Source organism: Salvelinus sp. IW2-2015, linkage group LG32 (assembly GCF_002910315.2).
Source record: "Salvelinus sp. IW2-2015 linkage group LG32, ASM291031v2, whole genome shotgun sequence".
In the NCBI taxonomy this organism is placed as follows: domain Eukaryota; kingdom Metazoa; phylum Chordata; class Actinopteri; order Salmoniformes; family Salmonidae; genus Salvelinus; species Salvelinus sp. IW2-2015.
This window is the reverse complement of record NC_036871.1, coordinates 24,466,494-24,482,632: the sequence shown is the minus strand read 5'-3', so window position 1 is coordinate 24,482,632 and position 16,139 is coordinate 24,466,494. Positions and strand designations below refer to the sequence as shown.

Genomic DNA, 16,139 nt, shown 5'->3' with positions numbered 1-16,139 from the left:
ATGGAAACAGTCATCTCTTTCCCACCACTTCTTTTCACAGTGACAGTGTGTCGTTGTGACGGCGCAGGTGTGACTGACAGAGTCTGCGGCCCAACGGACAGTGCCGTTGCCGTGCCAACTACATAGGACGGCAATGTGATCAGTGTGCCCCTGGTTACTATGGATATCCAGAATGTTCCTGTGCGTTTTTTCACCCTCTTGCTTTGGCTACACCACAGGATGGTTACTGCACTGCAGACACTGATTTGCCCACATCAACCTTTACATGACCAAGCTGCTGCTGATGGAAAAACGGATGCGTAGTCTCACAGAGCTTAATGTAGCCTCTTCAGTGTTTCCCTACTCTGGTCTTCCAGTACCCCCAACAGTACATATTTTGTTGTGGCCCCATAAGCACACCTGATTCTACTAGTCAACTAATCATCAAGCCCTTGACAAGTTGAATCAGGTGTTTTTGTCCGGGCCACAACCAAAACGTCTGCTGGTGGTACTGGAGGACCGGAGTTGGGAAACACCGCTGTAGAGCTACTTACATTGATTCTCCCACAATAATCCGTAAAGCCCCACACTGTCATTCACACTGATTTACACCATACAAATAGAATCTGTCTAATCTAGTCATTATATTTCTATGGATGACCCATGGTTATCTTAACCAATACACTTAAATCAACAAGGCAACACTGACTCATTTAAACTAAGTGTATCTAGTGTGGGCTCATTTCTGTCTTTAAAGGATACATATTGTATATTGAGTATGATTTGTGGCGTCGGAAGCTTTGATTTGAAGTACTATGCCATCTCATTCTCCCATGAAACATCTCACAGTCCCTCTCTCTGTGCCTCTCTCTCTCCCCAGTCTGCCAGTGTTTCTGGGGAGGGTTCCTATGACCCCATGTGTAACCCAGTATCAGGCCAGTGTCTGTGTCGCCCTGGGTGGTGGGCCAGCAGTGTGATCGTTGTGCTGGGTCAGGCCTCCGCTTTCCCCAATGTTCAGGTAACCCTTAGTCGACGGGCTCTGCACACTAGACAATTTCATAGGCATACCTATAACCTGAACTACTTTGTGAAGTGGAGGTAATGTGGTAATATGATATGACATGACAGCCCCACTGGATATATTGAGGTCGAGGACCTCCCTCTCAAATAGATCAACTATTTTCATTCTCAAAATGTGACCTATTGGAAGTTAATTTTACACCAAAACATGACCCCACAAAAGTTCAAGATTAATCAACTGTTTTGTTTCATTATTGACACATCAACCTGTAGTAGATGGAAACAGTCATCTCTTTCCCACAACTTCTTTTCACAGTGACAGTGTGTCGTTGTGACGGTGCAGGTGCGACTGACAGAGTCTGCGGGCCCAACAGACAGTGCCGTTGCCGTGCCAACTACGTGGGACAGCAATGTGACCAGTGTGCCCCCGTTACTATGGATACCCAGACTGTTCCTGTGCGTGTTTTCACCCTCTTGTTTTGGCCACACCCACGGGAGGGCTATTGCACTGCAGACACTGATTCGCCCACATCAACCTTTACATGACCTAGCTGCTGCTGATGGAAAAACTGATGCCTAGTCTCACAGGGCTTAATGTAGCCTATTCAACGCTGTAGCTACAGACCTTGATTCTCCCACAATGACCCTTAAAGCCCATGTTGATTTACCCCACATAAATAAAAATCTGTCTTATCTAGTCATTCTATTTTTATGATTTACCCATAGTTGTCTGAACAAAACAAATCACTGAAAGCAAAGCCGACCCATATAGACTTGATCCATTTAAAACATGAGCACATTCCTGTCTTTAAAGGATACAAATTGCAGATTTACTATGATCTGTGCTGTTAGAGGCATTTGATTTGACAATACGTCATCTCATTCTCCCATGAAACATCTCACAGTCCCTCTCTCTGTGCCTCTCTCTCTCCCCAGTCTGCCAGTGTTCTGGGGAGGGTTCCTATGACCCCAGTGTAACCCAGTATCAGGCCAGTGTCTGTGTCGCCCTGGGGTGGTGGGCCAGCAGTGTGATCGTTGTTCTGTGTCAGGCCTCCGCTTTCCACAGTGTTCAGGGTACCTCACTAGATTATTTATTTACATAAAAAAAAATCTCCCTTCATATTTTGGGGGTTTATTTAGACAGTATAGAAGTAGAGGGGGACATAGACTCAGTGTACAAAACATTAGGAGCCCCTGCTTGAATCAAGGTCTTTCCATGACGTAGACTGACCAGATGAATCCAGGTGAAAGCTATGATCCCTTATTGATGTCACTTGTTAAATCCACTTCAATCAGTGTAGATAAAGGGGAGGATACAGGTTAAAGAAGGATTTTTAAGCCTTGATACAATTGAGACATAGATTGTATATGTGTTCCATTCAGAGGGTGAATGGGCAAGCAAGACAAAAGATTTACGTGACTTTGAACGGAGTATGGTAGTAGGCGCCAGGCAGGTGCCAGGTTTTTCACGCTCAACAGTTTTCTGTGTGTATTAAGAATGGTCCACCACCAGAATGGTCCACCTGTGGCAAGCATTGGATAAACATGGGCCAGTATCCCTGTGGATCCCCTGTTTTCAATACACCAGCACCCTCCCCTTGCGAGGATAATGACACTGAACACATTGGGAGGGATCTTAGACCATTCCTCCATACAGAATCTTTCCAGAACCTTATCTTTCCATATCCTTTGTCTGCACTTATGGACTGTTTTTCAATGGTTTTAAAGTATGGAGACTGATATGGCCATTGCAAAATGTTGATTTTGTGGGGCCGTTAAGGTCAACGGCATCATGAATTTTATTAACTACCAGGACGTTTTAGCCCAAAACCTGGTTGCCTCTGCCAGGACTGAAACTTGGCCACAAGTGGATCTTCCAGCAAGACAATAACCCTAAGCACACACCAAATCCACAAATAAATAGTTAATTGACCACAGAATCATTGAAAACCTGAGGTTTGAATTGAAGAGGGCAGACAAAGGATATCAAGWATCTGGAAAGATTATTTATGAAGGAATGTCTATGTCGTTATCCTCTCAAGAGGAAGGTGCTGCAGTATTGAAAACGGGACCCAATATTTTTTACCCGCATCTTTTTGAGATTTGTATTACTTACAAAATCTCTTTCTCTGAGAAATTGTATTAGTATAGAAGAATATAATACCAAAAAAGTTTTGCATACAATAAATCTCAGTATTTGTATTTATTTTAAACAATGTTTTTGCTCATCTTTATCAAGGGATCCAATAATTCCGGACATTTACACATAGGGCGGTGCACAATTGGCTCAGCGTCATCCGGGTTAGGGTTTAGCCAGGTAGGCCGTCATTGTAAATAAGAATTTGTTATTTACTGACTTGCCTAGTTAAATAAAGGTTAAATAACATTTTAAAAAGACCACAGGCTCTGTTCTCTAAACAATTCCATTGACTACCTGTAACCTAAACCATCTTTGTGAAGTGGAGGTAGAGCTGGTCTTAAGATATGCTATCCCCACGGGAGATGGTTCAATGGTTATGTTTCACGGGGGGTGTTTGACCAAATATTAGGCAAACATTTCTCAATGTGGTTTATACAATGTGTAAAATTGATAATTGTAGAGATAGTTTTCATATCCAGCCTAGGGATATAAGTTACTTCAGTCACCCCTGGTGTGACCTTGCCAACAAAGTACTGTTCTGTAAATGTATTCCGTGGAGCACAGCTGTCTTTCCTCTTCATAAAATAACAATTTGCGTGAAGTTTTTAAAGACGTTTTTATATCCTCTATTCCAGCCTCTATCAGCCAGTGTAACCCAGCAGGGTCAGAGGTCACCACAGCAGATCCACAAACGGTATGCAACCTATGACTCCCACAACATGGCTGACTGAGAAATACTTACTTTACTTTTAGTTTTTTTTGCCTCCCCCAACATGGCCCACTCTAAGCCTCTTCGTTCTTTATAATCTTTATAGTTTTATTAGCTGAGGTAATGGGACTACCTACAAGAAAAAAAGTGACTTCCTTAAATATTACAGAGGGAAAAGATGCATCAATGCTTCTGAAACACAGGATTTCCAGAGGTGTGGCGGGGTTGCTTTATGTGAAATGTTTTGTTGGAAAGAAAACATCACTATCATTGTGAATGGTTATTGAAACATTCTACCTTAAATGTAGGGTTTTGTTCCGCGTAAAAAAAAGCATATCTACTACTTTTTACGCAATATGCTGTAAGTAAGTAGGCTTGTCTAAGCCAGAACGGCCCATGGGGCAGGAACCTATCTCCTCTTTCTGTAGTGTGAGGCAGCTTGATGTACAAGTAATACACCCCCTGGACTCCCCCAATCCGTCTCCTTAGAGATAGCAGGAAGGCCAAAACATTTGTTTAATAAAAAATAAAAAAAGATTATTTTTTTTACACTTCAAGGGGTCTTAAAATTCCAAATCAAATATCTAAATGATCTTTGGTATGTGTCTGTCTGTGTGCGTGTGCATCTGTGTTTGCACGTGTGTGTCATCCTGATATAGGGTTCCTGTGGCTGCCTGCCCAATGTGGATGGAACCCTGTGTGATACATGTAAACCGCTCCACTGGAACCTAGCAACAGAGAACCCCAGCGGCTGTATAGGTGGGTGACCTGCATATGATCTTACTCGACTAATGTATCTCTGCAGCTATACTGTCCTGCTCCACTCATAACAGATACTCATTTTAAAATGAAGCCTTCATGACATCCTGATGTACACTGAACAAAAATATAAACGCAACATGTTTCATGAGGTGAAATTAAAGATCCCAGATATGTTCCATATGCACAAAAAGCTTATTTCTCTCCAATTTTGTGCACACATTTGTTTACATCCTTTGCCAAGATAATCCATCCACCTGACAGGTGTGCTGATTAAACTGCATGATCATTACATAGGTGCAACTTGTGCTGGGGACAATAAAAGGCCACTTTAAAATGTGCAGTTTTGTCACACAACACAATGCCACAGTTTTGAGGAAGTGTGCAATTGGCAAGCATATTGCAGGAATGTCCACCAGAGCTGTTGCCAGAGAATTTAATGTTAATTTCCTTACCATAAGCCGCTTCCAACGTAATTTCAGAGAATTTGGCAGTACCTCCAACCGGCTGCACAACTGCAGACCACATGTAACCACACCAGCCCAAGACTTCCTCATCTGAAATCAGCCTTCCGGACAGCTGATGAAGCTGTGGATTTGCACAACAGAAGAATTCCTGCACAAACTGTCAGAAACTGTCTCAGGGATGCTCATCTGCGTGCTCGTCATCCTCACCAGGGTCTTAACCTGACTGCAGTTTGGCGTCGTCACCGACTTCAGTAGGGGAATGCTCACCTTCGATGGCCACTGGCACGCTGGAGAAGAGTGCTCTTCATGGATGAATCTGTTTTCAACTGTACCGGGCAGATGGCGAGCAGTTTTCTGATGTCAATGTTGTGAACATAGTGCCCCATGGTGGCGGTGGGATTGTGATATGGGCAGGCATACAGTGCATTCGGAAAGTGTTCAGCCTTATTCTAAAATGGATCAAATAAAACATTTTCCTCATCAATCTACGCACAGTGCCCCATAATGGCAAAGCGAAAACAGGTTTTTAGAAATGTTTGCAAATGTATTAAAACAAAAAAAAAACATATTTACATAAGTTTTCAGACCCTTTGCTATGAGACTCAAAATTGAGCTCAGGTGCATCCTGTTTCCATTGATCATCGTTGAGATGTTTCTACGACAGGATTGGAGACCACATGTGGTAAATTCTATTGATTGGACATGATTTGGAAAAGCACACCCCTGTGCATGTCAGAGCAAAAACCAAGCCATGAGGTCGAAGGAATTGTCCGTAGAGCTCCGAGACAGGATTGTATCGAGACACAGATCGGGGAAGCATACCAAAAACATTCTGCAGCATTGAAGGTCCCCAAGAACACAGTGGCCTCCATCATTCTTAAATGGAAGAAGTTTAGAACCACCAAGATTCTTCCAAGAGCTGGCCGCCCGGCCAAACTGAGCAATCGGGGAGGTGACCAAGAACCTGATGGTCATTCTGGCAGAGCTCCAGAGTTCCTCTGTGGAGATGGGAGAACCTTCCAGAAGGAGAACCATCTCTGCAGCACTCCACCAATTAGGTTGAGTGGCCAGATGGTAGCCACTCCTCAGTAAAATGCACATGACATCCCACTTGGAGTTTGCCAAAAGGCACCTAAAGGACTCTCAGACCATGAGAAACAAGATTCTCTGGTCTGATGAAACCAAGATTGAACACGTTGGCTTGAAGCGTCACATCTGGATTAAAACCTGGCTCCATCCCTACGGTGAAGCATGGTGGTGGCACCATCATGCTGTGAGGACTAGTCAGGATCGAGGGAAAGATGAACAGAGAAAAGTAGAGATCCTTGATGAAAAACTGCTCCAGAGCACTCAGGACCTCAGACTGGAGCAAATGTTCACCTTTCAACAGGACCCTGAGCACACAGCCAAGACAACGCATGAGTGGCTTCGGGACAAGTGTTTGAATGTCCTTGAGCCGCCCAGCCAGAGCCCAGACTTGAACCCGATCKAACATCTCTGGAGAGACCTGAAAATAGTTGTTCAGTGACGCTCCCCATCCAACCTGACAGAGCTTGAGAGGATCTACAGAGAAGAATGGGAGAAACTCCCCAAATACAGGTGTGCCAAACTTGTAGCGTCATACCCAAGAAGACTCGAGGCTGTAATCGCTGCCAAAGGGGCTTCAACAAAGTACTGAGTAAGGGTCTGAATACTTATGTAAATGTCATGTTTTTTTGTTTTTTTTGCTTCACAATTTATTTTACTTTATCTCTTTGGGGTTTAACCAGCTGCATTAAGTACTGCTGTGCATCTCCTCCTCATGGACTGCACCATATTTGCCAGTTCTTGCTGTGAGATGTTACCCCACTCTTCCACCAAGGCACCTGCAAGTTCCCGGACATTTCTGGGGGGAATGGCCCTCACCCTCCGATCCAACAGGTCCCAGACGTGCTCAATGGGATTGAGATCTGGGCTCTTCGCTGGCCATGGCAGAACACTGACATTCCTGTCTTGCAGGAAATCACGCACAGAACGAGCAGTATGGCTGGTGGCATTGTCATGCTGGATAGTCATGTCAGGATGAGCCTGCAGGAAGGGTACCACATGAGGGAGGAGGATCTCTTCCCTGTAACGCACAGCGTTGAGATCGCCTGCAATGACAATACGCTGAGTCCGATGATGTTGTGACACACCGCCCCCAGACCATGACGGACCCTCCACCTCCAAATCGCTCCAGATTACAGGCCTTGGTGTAACGCTCATTCCTTCAACGATAAACGCGAATCTGACCATCACCTCTGGTGAGACAAAACCATGACTCGTCAGTGAAAAGCACTTTTTGCCAGTCCTGTCTGGTCCAGGGACGGTGGGTTTGTGCCCATAGGCGACGTTGTTGCCGGTGATGTCTGGTGAGGACCTGCCTTACAACAGGCCTACAAGCCTTCAGTCCAGCCTCTCTCAGCCTATTGCGGACAGTCTGAGCACTGATGGACGGATTGTGCGTTCCTGGTGTAACTCGGGCAGTTGTTGTTGCCATCCTGTACCTGTCCCGCAGGTGTGATGTTCAGATGTACCGATCCTGTGCTGGTGTTGTTACACGTGGTCTGCCACTGCGAGGACGATCAGCTGTCCATCCTGTCTCCCTGTAGTGCTGTCTTAGACGTCTCACAGTATGGCCATTGCAATTTATTGCCCTGGCCACATTTGCAGCCCTCATGCCTCCTTGCAGCATGCCTAAGGCACGTTCACGCAGATGAGCAGAGACCCTGGGCATCTTTCTTTTGGTGTTTTTCAGAGTCAGTAGAAAGGCCTCTTTAGTGTCCTAWGTTTTCATAACTGGGACCTTAATTTCTTACCGTCTGTAAGCTGTTAGTGTCTTAACAACCGTTCAACAGGTACATGTTCATTTATTGTTTATGGTTCATTGAACAAGGATGGGAAACAGTGTTTAAACCCYTTACAATGAAGATCTGTGAAGTTATTTGGATTTTTACGAATTATCTTTGAAAGACAGGGTCCTGAAAAAGGGGCTTTTCTTTTTTTGCTGAGTTTATTTAGAATTTAAGGCACTCTTAACCAGCATGGCTACCACAGCATTTTGCAGCGATACGCCATCCCATCTGGTTTGCGCTTAGTGGGACTATCATTTGTTTTTCAACAGGACAATGGCCCAGCACACCTCCAGGCTGTGTAAGGGCTATTTGACCAAGGAGAGTAATGGAGTGCTGCAGCCGATGACCTGGCCTTCACAATCACCCGACCTCAACCCAATTGAGATGGTTTGGGATGAGTTGGACCGCAGAGTGAAGGAAAAGCAGCCAACAAGTGCTCAGCATATGCGGGAACTCCTTCAAAACTGTTGGAAAAGCATTCCAGGTGAAGCTGGTTGAGAGAATGCCAATAGTGTGCAAAGCTGTCATCAAGGCAAAGGGTGGCTACTTTGAAGAATCTCAAATAGGACATATATAACCTTTTTTGGTTACTACATGATTCCATATATGTTATTTCCTAGTTTTGATGTTCACTATGATTCTACAATGTAGAAAATAGTACAAATAAAGAAAAACCCTTGAATGAGTAGGTGTGTCCAAACTTTTGACTGGTACTATTTGTGGGTTATTGTGGAGAGGACTCTCTGCTTAAAACATCTGCCCCCCCCATCCTCATAATTCTACCATGTACAGAACTGCCTCTCCTCAACCAGCCAGTGAGTGCAGTGTAGAAACAGCCCCAGCCTTTGTCCAGATACCTGTCTAAAGTTACAGTTCTGCAAGAATGTTATCACCACTGCTTGCCTGCCTGCTGCCAGGAGATACAGTATATGGATGGAGGGAAGTTAGAAAGAAGATCTTTTAATATTTAGGAATGCCTCAGGATGAATACTGGGGATTGTGATGAATACCGGATGAATACTGAGGATTGTTCTCCGACGGTTGACAGGGTTAGGAGWGAGTAAGAGAGCAGTGGCTCCCCTGGTGCTTTGTGGATATGTGCAGTTCAGAAGATTTACATTTTTTGTTGCTGCTGTTTTTCACCCATGAAAGTGGTGGAATTCTGTAAATAGAGTCTTGTTCCCTATACCCTACAGTGCCCTACCTCTTAATTTCTCTCTCTCTCTGCCCCCATCTCTGTTTCTCTCTCTCTGTTTCTCACTCTTTTAATCTTCCCTTTAACAGTGTTTGTTATTCTATCATCTCTCTGCTTTTGCTCTATTGTATTGTCATTGCATCGCTGAATAATGTGTGACTCATTTGTTATACTTCCTATCTCTCTCCCAGAGTGTCACTGTGATGTCAAAGGGACCCTGAGTGGGGTAGGAGAGTGTCAACAGGTGAGTCTGTCTACCTCTGTCTGCTCATACTGTACTGCCATATGATACGGATACATTATGTCCAGCACACCAATACTAACTGATTTATACATAACTTTACCATAAATCGCTTAATGTTTAACTAGGGGGTCCATTTGTTTTGGATATTTTCCTTTAACCCATGGCATTGTTGAAGGTCTTTCTATAACGCACGGTATAATTCAGTGGCTATTGTTTGAGCTGCTTTTGAAAGCAAAGTCGAATTGAAAACATTATTGGCATTGTTGAATTCGATTTTCATAATGGCAAACAAGTCTGTTCTTTGGTTACCAGTGAAATAACTGTAGCTATCTAGTAAACTTGCTAGCTACTTCAGTGGATGTTGAACACATTTATACCGGAAAATGTGTTAAATTACAGCCATGGTATAAAAGGGATAATCAATTCAGGGCTCTGTGCGTTCTCTGGAAAATAATGCAACTAGCGCGTAATTCATTATTTTCCATAGAAGGCATAGTCTCTCGTTGATTATCCCTTAATTATTACACTACTAAATCACTATTTACTTTGCAACGTTCACCTCTCACAAGCAGTTCCCCATTAACTTCAGCATTGTCTACTATTGTAGAAAAGTGGGCAGTGTTTCTGCAAGCCCAACGTGTGCAGCCATACCTGTGACACATGCACGGAGGGCTACTACCTGCTGCAGAAGAGGAACTATTTTGGCTGTCAAGGTGAGTCACCTAACATGAAGCAGACTGGCTTCCTATAAATACACAATCTTCTTTTTATCTTATCAGTTTGTCTAACGTGTGGGGAAGTAGCTTTATCAACCATAGAATGTGTCACAAAGGTGTGTCTTTGTCTCACAAAGACTGTCTCACTTGACCGAACATGTTGTGTGAGTAATAGATCAATAATTAACATGTAAGGTAGTGAACTACCTCGAGTCAGGAGTTGACTTTAGGCTCTGTTATGGTTGTTTTAGTCAGAATGACTTCATTGACCTGCTGCCTCTTTCTGATAGGCTGCCAGTGTGATGTGGGTGGGGCCATCAGCAGAGGCTGTGACGAGATGTCTGGACAGTGCCAGTGTCGGAAGAACATAGTGGGCCGCACCTGCAATGAGTAAGGACTGACTGAAACTAAACGCACAATGACAGGATGTATTGCTTCTCAAGTTATCACATAAATTCACGTTTTTTTCTGCCATTGAAACCCTTGGGCCGCTTAGCATTTTTTCAGTGTCTACTCCTGAGTGACTAACCAACATTTCTGTTTTGGGGTTTTTAAACAACTAATTGACCAACATTGATTAAATTATTTGAATTCCAGTAATTTTTTTCTATGAGGGCAATGCACAATTTCTCTAAAGATAAATCAGATCAAGCMTGAACTCTGTGTGTAACATCTGCTTYCAACTCACACTCTCAAACRCGTAGATCCCCTGAAYGCAGCTCACTCTCCAGATCCCAATCACCTGAATTCTGATCACCTGTTCACACACCTGTATGTCATTATCACACACTATTTAGTTCAGTTCTTTGTACCCCATCATTGTGAGGTATTGTTTGTTTTGTGACACACTTCTAGTCGGCGCTCTGTTTTTCCCATAATTGAAACCTCCCGTCTATGATAGTTTTTGCCTGCCTCACTAACGACGCCTTTTGCCTATTCCCTGCCTGTACTTTAGCCTATCGGATTTCCTGTTATCAACCTATTGCCTGATCTCCCAGACGACGTTACTAGCCTTTTCACTGCCTGTACTGTTGCCTTTTTGGACCCCCTGTGTATGACCTTCTGCCTGCCCCTGGACCCAGCTACCTGCCTCCTCCTGTGGTCCTTTACAAATAAACACCTGCTGCGCCCTACGCTTGAAACCAGCTCGCTGTCTCCCATTGTGTTCATTACAGTGTGATGTAGTAGAGMGTTGTAGTTTCCAACAGGCCAATATTCTACATATACTATATCTACAAAAGTATGTGGACACACCTTCAAATTAGTGGATTCGGTTATTTCAGCCACACCCGTTGCTTACAGGTGTATAAAATCTCCATGGACAAACATTGGCAGTAGAATGGTCTTACTGAAGAGCTCAGTGACTTTCAACATGGCACTTTCACARGATGCCACCTTTCCAACAAGTCAGTTCGTCAAATTTCTGCCCTGCTAGAGCTGCCCTGGTCGACTGTAAGTGCTGTTATTGTGAAGTGGAAACGTCTAGGAGCAACASCGGCTCAGCCGTGWAGCGYRTAGCATGTAAAATYGCCTGTCCTGGTTGCAACACTCACTACCGAGTTCCAAACTGCCTCTGGAAACAACGTCAGCACAGGAACTGTTCCTCGGGAGCTTTATGAAATGGGTTTCCAGAGGCAGATTATCATGCGCAATGCCAAGCGTCGGCTAGAGTGTTGTRAAGCCCGCGTCATTGCTCTCTGGAGCAGTGGAAACACGTTCTCTGGAGTGATGAATCACGCTTCACCACCTGGCAGTCCCRGCGGACGAATCTGGGTTTGGCGGATGGCAGGAAAACGCTACCTGCCCCAATGCATAGTGCCGACTGTAAAGTTTGGTGGAGGAGGAATAATTGTCTGRGGCTGTTTTTCATGGTTCAGGCTCCTTAATTCCAGTGAAGGGAAATCTTAATGCTACRGCATACAATGACATTCTGGATGGTTCTGTTCTTCCAACTTTGTGGCAACAGTTTGGGGAAGGGCCCTGACCTCAACCCCATGAACACCTTTGGGATGAATTGGAACGCTGACTGCAAGCCAAGCCTAATTGCCCAAMATCAATGCCCGACCTCACTACTGCTCTTGTGGCTGGTTGGAAGCACGTTTCCACAGAAATTTAGTGAACATCTAGTGAAAAGCCTTCCCAGAAGAGTGGAGGTTGTTATAGCAGCAAAGGGGGGACCAACTTCAAATTAAAACCCATGATTTTGAATGAGATGTTTGACGAGCAGGTGTTCAAATACTTTTGGTCATRTAGCTTAGCGTAGAAAGCGTGGTAATTAACTACAATGACCATAAAACATTGCATGCCTACTTGTCTGGTCTGAGACGGGGAGAAGAGAGAAGAGGGATAGAGAGCAGTTGCTTCGTGAGCTATCTCTATCTGAAAACACATGATCTAAGTGATTGATAGTTGGTATTCAGCAGTTATAAAAATATGCCTTATTTACTTTGAAGAACTACTAAAATAGTGATTTTGCCAGACAGCATAGGCAGCAGCTCTATGGAGATGATGACTTGGAATGAAATAATCAAGTCATCAAATAGTCTTAACACAAATGTAATATACACAACAACTGAAATATTTTGTTAAAGGAAAGCAATGTGATTAAATGGTGGTTAGTAAGTGATAAGCAGTAATGGGCAGTCACTACCATCATGGGAGATTTATTCATTGTTTAATTCTTTATTGTTACAGCACTCAACCCACATAATGCATAGAGCATTTAACGTTAAAAAAAAAATATCGAAGTCAAAAACCGTAATGAATTATTAATAATCAAACCAAAACCGAACCAACCTCAAAAAGCACTATTTGCTCAGCAGTCGGAAGTTTACATACACCTTAGCCAAATACATTTAAACTCAGTTTTTCACAAATCCTGACATTTAGTCCTAGTAAAAAGTCCCTGTCTTAGKATCACCACTTTATTTTAAGAATGTGAAATGTCAGAATAATAGTAGAGAGAATTATTTATTTCAGCTTTTATTTCTTTCATCACATTCCCAGTGGGTCAGAAGTTTACATACACTCAATTAGTATTTGGTAGCATTGCCTWTAAATTGTTTAACTTGGGTCAAACGTTTCGGGTAACCTTCCACAAGCTTCCCACAATAAGTTGGGTGAATTTTGGCCCATTCCTCCTGACGGAGCTGGTGTAACTGAGTCAGGTTTGTAGGCCTCCTTGCTCGCATACGCTTTTCCAGTTCTGTCCACAAATTTTCTATATGATTGAGGTCAGGGCTTTGTGATGGCCACTCCAATACCTTGACTTTGTTGTCCTTAAGCCATTTTGCCACAACTTTGGAAGTATGCTTGGGGTCATTGTCCATTTGGAAGACCCATTTTGCGACCAAGCTTTAACTTCCTGACTCATGTCTTGAGATGTTGCTTCAATATATCCACATCAATTTCCTGCCTCATGATGCCATCTATTTTGTGAAGTGCACCGTTCCCTCCTGCAGCAAAGCACCCCCACGTGCACAGCTCCATGGCAGAGTATGTAGAATCACATGAAATGTGCTTTAAAACTGCGAAAATGTATCTCAGCTCCATGGAGCATTTGTACAATTGCAGGAAAATTGTTTAAAAAATGTAACATTTTGCTACACAGCCAAGATGGGGGCCTCAAAAATGTTCTCTGAAATTCAGCCATACCGGTGAGCCGACCATGCTCTGGCCAAGCCCACCACCTAAGGCCCTTCTTGATCCTGAAAAAAAACTGGATTTGGAGCAAATGTTGTTACRTACTGATGAATGGGAAGAAACAAACTGAATATGTCATCTTCATATAATAGGATACATGCATTATAAATCAAGACTGCCATGATTATGTTCCAAACATATGAAACATAGCTTAAGTGTTTTGTTTTTACTCTTTCCCTCCTCCTTCTCGCCCCTCCTGTCTGACAATACCAGGCCAGCACCTAACTACTACTTCCCCAGCCTGCACCACCTGAGGTATGAGGTGGAGGATGGCATCACCCCTAACGCCAGGCCTGTACGCTTTGGCTACGACCCCAAGGAGTTCCCGGAATTCAGTTGGAGAGGATACGCCATCATGTCCCCAGCACAGGTAAGACACATGTTGATCTTGATAAGAGGACCTCCAGTCTGTGCTTGCCTGACCTGCCTGTCATCTCAATGATTTAGTAGTGGCTTTTTTTCTTTTTTCTTTAAACCTCATTTCTGCTGTACGTTCTTTGTGGAAGTGCTCCTACAAGCATTTCTTATGATGGATATTCTTGGTGGTTCCTTGCAGGTTAGAACTTGTTGAATGTGTTGGGTCTGGCGGTCGTGCATGGTAGTTGGGTTTTGTGGTCAATGTTGTGGTGGCTGTGTTTTTTCTTTTGAGTGTGTTGGTGTGAATGTTGGTTGTAGCTTTCTGGAAAGAAGCAGGTCATTCTCCCAGTCAGTCTTAACCCTTGGTGTGTCTGAAATGGCACCCTAATCTCTATATAGTGCATTACTTTTGACCAGGCTCTGGTCAAAAGGAGTGCACTATATAGGGAATAGGGTGTCATGAATTCAGACGCCACTCCTGTTTCTCCTCAGCCAGAGGTGATCCTATCGCTAGCTGTGGGTTTCCCCGGCCCCTTCCACATAGTGTTTCGCTACATCACCACTACCCCCCTCAGGCCCACACAGGGTTGGTGGCACAGGGGGCGAGTCCGAGCCAGGATCTTGGTGGTGGACGAGTCTGGTTTTCACTCTTGCTGTGACTGTAAGTGATGGATGTTTCCCCTTTGCTGCCCTGCTAGCTCTGCTATAAACTGGTCCTAGATCTGTTTGTGCTGTCTTACTACTCCTGTGGTCATGGGACCAGGCTAGCTCTGCTCTGCTCTCCTTTGTTGATCATATTAGCTTACTGCTTGCACTTCTTCTCCTCTAACTCTTTCTATATCTCCAGCTGTCTACCAGCATGGCCTTCTATTCTACTAACAGTAGAGGGTAACACCCGCCCCCTCCCCCCGACCATCACCACCACCATCCTGCACCCCCTCCATAAGTCTGTCTAACTCCTGTCCCTGCAGAGTGAAGTGAGAGTAACAGTGCATGTGGACAAGGCAAGGCGATCCTTGTTCCGACTTGTCCTGCGGTACGCTAACCCCAGCAGCCAGGACAGTGTGACTGGTAGTGTAACGGCTACCTATGTCCGAGGTGGCCAAGGTAAGGCTGCCTCTCTAACTCCTGCTTCACACAAGTCATATTAATCTCCTAACAATCAAACAGAAACAGTTTTATCTCCCATACACCCTCAAAAACACAGATACGGTACATAGATAAGCCTACTGTATAGGCTGTTAAAGGGTTTGAGCTTTYATCGAAGTCTTTCGTTGATCCTTGCTCTTTTGTTTGGAAATGCATTACTACCCTGAAATGGCATGGAGTGTCTAGACACACCCTTGTTGATATACAGTGTACCTTGAACTACATAAAAACATGTCAACATGTGTGCTGTTAGCTGTGACGTCTTGTGTTGCTGTGTTTAGCTGCATTTAGCTGTATCCTGACTGACTGATTGATTGTATCCTGCAGGGTCAGGTCAGAGTAAGGAAGTGGTGTTTCCTCCAAGCTCCTCCCCTGCCTACCTCACAGTCCCTGGCGATGGCTTCACTGAGCTCTTCTCTCTGACCCCTGGGAAATGGATCATACGCATCCGGGCAGAGGGCCTTCTACTGGTGAGACCAGAATCTGTAATAACACAYACAGAAGAGAAAATATGGATGCAAAAAGGTAGAGGGATAGATCATACATCTGTTCTTTTCTCTCTCTGCTCTTCACCCCCCTCCCAGGACTACTTGGTGCTGCTGCCAAGTGATTACTACGAGGCTCCCGTCCTCCAGGAGAAGATCACTCAGCCCTGCACGTACACATCCACCGCCAACAGAGACGCAAAGTAATCCCTATGTTCCCTCAATCCTCTTTACCATGCCATACTATTCTGTCATGTGAATGTTGGCTCCAGACAGTGTGCCTGTTGAATGTATGGACGCATGGGGAGTGAGTAGCTCCGTTTTGTACCGACAGAACTGTGGTT

The 16,139-nt window shown here is 44.3% G+C and overlaps 1 protein-coding gene across 1 annotated transcript in view; it reads left to right on the top strand.

Moving 5' to 3' along the window:
* The window catches only part of si:ch211-241e1.3 (laminin subunit alpha-3), a 77,945-nt gene that overhangs the window by 18,094 nt on the left and 43,712 nt on the right, over nucleotides 1–16,139 (top strand). The window contains 11 exon segments of the mRNA XM_070436622.1: nucleotides 1,316–1,426; nucleotides 1,429–1,455; nucleotides 3,775–3,833; nucleotides 4,508–4,607; nucleotides 9,334–9,386; nucleotides 9,994–10,099; nucleotides 10,393–10,492; nucleotides 14,018–14,174; nucleotides 15,133–15,268; nucleotides 15,638–15,780; nucleotides 15,895–15,998. Of these exon segments, the coding sequence (XP_070292723.1) occupies nucleotides 1,316–1,426; nucleotides 1,429–1,455; nucleotides 3,775–3,833; nucleotides 4,508–4,607; nucleotides 9,334–9,386; nucleotides 9,994–10,099; nucleotides 10,393–10,492; nucleotides 14,018–14,174; nucleotides 15,133–15,268; nucleotides 15,638–15,780; nucleotides 15,895–15,998 (1,096 nt within the window).